The 6,026-nt window shown below is 45.9% G+C and overlaps 1 protein-coding gene across 1 annotated transcript; it reads right to left on the reverse strand.

Moving 5' to 3' along the window:
- Window positions 1-1,518: 1,518 nt before the first annotated feature.
- car15 (carbonic anhydrase 15) lies at window positions 1,519-4,954 on the reverse strand. The gene is made up of 8 exons (XM_062412351.1): window positions 4,806-4,954; window positions 4,670-4,699; window positions 3,632-3,808; window positions 3,394-3,539; window positions 3,205-3,297; window positions 3,052-3,118; window positions 2,784-2,944; window positions 1,519-2,676 (listed from the first exon to the last, which is right to left on the reverse strand). Exons 1-8 carry the CDS (start codon window positions 4,852-4,854, stop codon window positions 2,452-2,454), a joined length of 948 nt encoding a protein of 315 aa, XP_062268335.1. The 5' UTR covers window positions 4,855-4,954; the 3' UTR covers window positions 1,519-2,451.
- Window positions 4,955-6,026: the final 1,072 nt, after the last annotated feature.

Genomic DNA, 6,026 nt, shown 5'->3' on the forward strand with positions numbered 1-6,026 from the left:
ATTAATGGAAGGATGGAGAGAAGGGGAGGAGGGAAAGAAGGAAGGATGAATGGCTGAGAGTAAGGGTAGGAGGGAAGGAAGAATGAAAGGATTGAGAAAAGGGAGGGAAGATGGATAGAGGGATGGAGAGACGACAGAAGGGAGGATAGAAGGATGAATGGGTGGAAGGAAAGAAGTACGGGTGGATGAATGAAAGGATGGAGAGAAGACAGAAGGATGGAGGGAGGAAGGAAGGAAGAAGAGAAGGAAGGATAGATGGACGGAGAGAATATATGAAGGATGAATGGGTGGAAGGAAAGAAGTACGGGTGGATGAATGAAAGGATGGAGAGAAAACAGAAGGATGGAGGGAGGAAGGAAGGTAGAAGGGAAGGAAGGATAGATGGATCAGAGGGAGGGAAAAAAGAAAGGATGAATGGATGGAAGAAAATAAATGGACGGAGAGAAAAAAAAAGGTTGAAGGAAGGGAGGGAGGAAGGGAACAAATGATGAATGAAAGGAAGGAAAGAACGATGGAGGATGATTGATGGATGAAAAAGAAGGAAGTGGTGAATGATTTAAAACTTGACACGTGAATGTTTCTAAGTCTCATGTTGTGATTCCTCAGGAGTGTGACTCCGGTTCGTCCAGTTTCACTCTTCATTTCCAACTGTGTCATTGATCAACTGTGATTGAATTCAGTGAAAATCTGCAGCGTGACATCACCTCCACACAACCCTGGACTCCCATTCACCCAGAGAGAGAGAGAGAGAGAGAGAGAGAGAGAGAGAGAGAGAAAAGACTCCCAGTGTGCTGCCCCCCCCCCCCTCCCCTCTCTATCTGTATGCTCGTGTGTGTACGTGTGTGTCGCCTCGAGGCCGTGACAGGAGGAGGATGGTGTGACCACACGCAGAGAGGATGGCAGAGACAGAGACAGCATGGGCGCCCAACTCACACTCATCTCCATCTGCTGAACGAAATCAAACACACACACACACACACACACACACACGTCTCCACCGCGCAATCTGATTGGTCAGATGTTGTCACTCCAACTGTGCTCCCTCTACTTATTTTATAACATCACAATTTGATGATTACATCTTTTTGCTTATGGTATTTTTGCCTTGATAACATTTTCTGGGGGATTCCTCTAGAAGCTGTGTGGGGTCTCAGATGTGAGTAATTAAAACATTTTCCTGACTTTACAGCAGGTCTTTATATAATCCAGCAGTAATTCTGAACAGAACATGGTTAAATATGTAGATGCCTCCGATTTTGGTTAAAGTTTTAACTGATGGTCCCAAAAAAAAGGTTGGATTACAACACTATTGGCTGTAAAAGTCACATTATGGCCACATGTACAGGAAGCAACCACATATGATGTTCATAACCCTCAGTTATGACTCAGAACTGGAAACAATTTTATATCACTATTCAGAAACAACAGCGAATGACACAGAATATGTTACAATGGCTTCAGTAAAAAAGGAAATAGTGAAGAAGGATCTATCATGTGTTGTTGTTCTTTATTGTTTTTTCTCTCCACGGAGGATTTGCTGAGTTAATCCATTAATTTGCATAGTTGAAGTTGTTCTTTGCATGATGCTTGTTTACATGGAGGCCGACAGACAAAAGTTTGCATGTGGGAAACATTGCATCACATCAACAGACATGCACTTCACTTTATTTTAGACTCTTTATTGAAGCGCTTTAACAGGAGACATTTCAAATAAAACTCTGAAATTCGTTTTAGTCGCACCAACTCAAATCAAATGAACACTTCTCATCTGTGTTCCCCTCGCTGGCGCTCACAGGAGGTTCTGCTTTAGTTGATTATTTGATGATATGAAAACCAGGTGAAATGTGATAATTGGCAGCTGTGACTGACTCGTGATTGGTCGAGTGTTCGTTTCTTCATTGGAGCAAGATGGCAGCGTTAGTGGCTTCACTTCTGATCAGTGGAGGGAAGTGGAAACGCTTCATCTGTCTTTAAATACAGGCTATGAAATCCACATGTTAGCATGCCATCTTTAGCTTTATACAAAGGTTTTTAAAGTTTTCTAAAAATGAAAATGTCTATTAGCGTGCTTTAATTTTACAATATGTTGAACTACAAACGATCTCAGTCCCAAAGTCAGTAATAAAAGAAAGCAATGAAAACTGTATAATAAGCCAAGATTTGAAGAATGAGCACCTGTACAGTGTGAATAACGGCCTTCAGTCATAAATGCACGTATCAATAGCCCCAGGGCTCCTTTCACATAACTTTAAAGTGTTAGTGAGGCAGGGTACAATCATGAAAGTTAAGTGATAACAGTACTTTTCCTCAGTTTTTAAAAAATGTATTCATTGCTGGACAATCTCTACAGATCTGTAAACTCTACCTCAGGTTCAGATGTTTCTCTGGTCACAGAATAAAAATTGTGAATCCCTTCTTGTCACGTTGTTATGATTTGAACTTGAGGCAGCGCTAAAGAGCCGAGAGGAACCCTCCCAGTAAAACCATCCGAAGCAGCTGCAGGGACACAGAGGACCCGAGGGGACGCCCGGCCGTCCCCGCGAGGAGCCGGGCGTCCCTGGATGCGGAGATGGTGCGGCTGAAGGTGGGGTGCACGTGTCTGAAGTTGTTCTGCAGGGGCGTCACCTGCTCTGCATCCTCCTCCGTGGAGAAGATCTGCGAGGTGAACTGGGCCAGCTGGGGGGGGGGGGGGGGGGGGGAATAACAAACACAGTATCACCCAGGAAGCCAAGTACACCTGTACTAATGGACAGTGTTTTGTGAGACGACTTGAGATTTCCTACTTGGGACCACGAGATGAAGACGGGGACTTCGTACAGGGTCCACAGGACCACCTGGGAGCAGGGGGGGGTGGTGAGGCTGCCGGAGTAGCGGTAATACTGACTCATGTTGTGCTTCGGCAGGAGGCTCATCAGCGGGAACGGCTTGACTCTGGTCGTCTGGCCTTTAGAGGAAGGACACACGGCAGTAATGAGTGAAACGGTGACGCACAACACGAGCAGGTGCGTGTTTGTGTGTGTGTGTGTGGGTGTTTGTGTGTGTGTTTCTCACCTTTGTAAGCCACTGAGGACAGTTTTTGTGAAATGTGTCGAAAGTGCACATTCTCTGCATAAGCAACCTGCAAGAGAAGAAAGATATTGGGATGTGATTGTGAGAAAATAGACGTGAATGCTTGATTGTTTAAAATAAAATGCACCAACTGACGTCAATGAAGAATCCCAGCACGGCCAGTCCCGTCGGATCATCCAGGGCCGCTGTGATGTTGGGATGGATGGACTTCATGTTGACTATGTGCATCTGGGAAATGAAGAAGAAGGTTGAGGAGCCTGCAGGAGCCTGAGGCAGCTCCTTTGGTCTGTGACAGTGTGCAGCTGCCTACTGACCGTACTGTACCTCCATCGGGAATCTGCGTCTGTCCACCGTGTGCTCTGAGCCGTTGGTGGCCGGGCCTCCCCAGTGGAAGTGCAGCTGGATGGTGTGGTACACATCTGGAAGACCTCCACCGCTCACGGACATCCCACCGCCGACCTGCAGCACGACTGCGAGAAGCCAGAGTCAAGTCGTCGCCAACTCAAAACTCACAAATGGACAATAACACACATGCACAGCAAAGTATCTGCAGTGTATTCACCTGAGTGTCCGTCATTGTTCAGTGTCCAGTGGCCTGGCTGCGTCACATCGAAGCCCTCCAGGTGTAAAGGCCCCAGAGACAGATTCCTGTTGGTGTGCTGGTCCAGATTAATGGGAGAGTGGTGCTCTTCAAGTAAAGGGTGACATGACGGGAACATGTCTCCCCAAGCGTAAGGATCTGAGGACGGAGGACAAACCACGTGAAGCACAGGACAGAAGAGGGACTGAGTGGTGGAGTCCTGTCCCTGAGGGGTCACGAGACAAATCTGATGGATCTCAAGATGATCAGAGTCTCAAAGTTCATTCTTTAACTCGTCTCCCAACAATTTCCCCAAAAGCTTCATTTAGGAGCTGCTCTGGAGCTTTGACCATACATCACCCATTCTTCCTCAGATGGATTGTTCCCTGTTGTGGCTGAATCTCAGGCCTCTCATCCACGAGGTCAAACTGAGATCGAGATGGACCTCAGAAAAACAGTAGCCGACAAAATTCAGGTCCATTTATTTGCTCATCCAGAGTTTTCTAACGTAACCCACCACCAGCTCTGTAAACCAGATGCTCAGATTTCTTTGTCTTTCCTGCTCTCAGAGGAAAACTGGCTCAAAAACAGCTGCTGAGGAAGAACGTGTGCTCGGATCGAAAGCTCCAACAGCAAATCAATGGACCTTGTGATGAAAAGAAAACTTCTTCTCTCTCAACTCCCCTTTTTCTGACTTTTTGCTTTTGATTTTTACTCAAGTCTTGTAAAATATTAAATACGAAATCCCTCACCGTAGCAGTTCTTATTCAAATAACCAAACTGAGAGGAGGAAACCTCTCGATGATTTGCTCCCTACTCAGAAGATGAGAAACCTCTCGGGCTATGTCCATGGGTCTAAAGATGCTGCTTCATTCTAACAGCTCACAAATCAAAAATAGTTGATTAACGTTTTCCACAGACTAGTGGATTACCAGGTAGTATGCATGTTATCATGCTTGTTACCATAACAAAACCAGACTTTGTTGTTTAAACTAAACTAACAGTTGCTGGGTCACTTACCACAGTGTGGCTGATTGTAGCAGTAGTCATCTGCAACACAGAAACAGCCCAATGTCACTTTTTCCTCTGCTTTAATTCAACAAGCTTGAATTGAACAAATATCAGAAACCTTGAACACTGTTTCTAGGCCCCTCACCAGAGTCCACGGAGGACAGCAGCACCGTGAGGAGAGCAGCGGTCCACATCTTCGTCCCGCAGCCGGAGGAGCAGACAGTATCTTGAGGTAGACTGAGGAGGAGCAGCGCAGGAGTCGCCTCTTAAATAAGGAGGAGGTGAAAGCTGAGTTTTTCCTCTGGCCCTGATTGCTGGACTGTGTCATTACCAGTCTAGTGGTCTTTTTTTTTCTGATCAACAGGCTCATTGATGCACACCCACAGCCTCCCCCCCACCCCTCCTCCTCCTCCTCCTCCTCACTCTCCTCGCCGCTGCCAGCATCGATGCCCAGCGACTGGTAACCAGACCCATTCATCCCATGGGAAAGTCGAGCTGAGTTTAGAAAGCAGCAGATCGTATGGATGGTTTAAGCGTCAGCGGTGACGGCCTGGATGGGAAGATCCACCTGATCATCTGTGACCGTGTTTTTATGAGCTTTAGGCAGGTTGTCCTCTTTTAACCCTATCAGTGTCCAGCACAGTTTCAATGTAGCTTATTTGTTTGTTGAAAATCTGAGAGAAAAATGATAAAAAAAACTATATCAAGATATTGTCTGATTCGGAAATTAGTTGTGTAATAGACTTTTGAAAGTTTTATAGCTGAGATAACAGGGAAATAAAAAAGAAAACTTCATACAGAATTAATTATGTAGCTCAGAAAATAAAGATAAACTTCATTTACTTTATTCATGTCCCTTAAGTTATCTTCTGTCTTTTACACTTTTCTACAAAATGTATTCCTAACATAGTGCATCTCATCTTTTTACCCATGAGTCTTTGGCCCAACTTCAGTTTAATGTGCTAAATAAAGGAATCTGACCTGAAGTTCATCTCTAACTCTATCTCCTTGACCTTCAGATGAAGGAGTTTAATGTGATTTCTCTTCTCCACCGTCTGATAAACTCGAACCCGGGTCTTGACTGAGCAGCTGGGCATTAAGTGTGTCGTCTCCCCCGTCCCACTCGCAGACGAGGGGATTCCGTCACTACTTGGCCCGAGTGAACAAAGCCTCTCTTCTCCGGCCACCTCGCTCTGCTGCGGGGTATCACCGCCTTGTGAGTCACGCGATGCTCCAGATCCGCTTTCTTTAAATTATTCAAATCTCTCTTTGATTGCCTGTGGATTGGATTTATCCGGGAAACCCTCCATCTCAGTGCTGGAGGACGGGGGACTTCCCCTGCGTCCCACCTTAATCCTCGTCTTCG

Source organism: Platichthys flesus, chromosome 19, assembly GCF_949316205.1.
Source record: "Platichthys flesus chromosome 19, fPlaFle2.1, whole genome shotgun sequence".
Taxonomy (NCBI): domain Eukaryota; kingdom Metazoa; phylum Chordata; class Actinopteri; order Pleuronectiformes; family Pleuronectidae; genus Platichthys; species Platichthys flesus.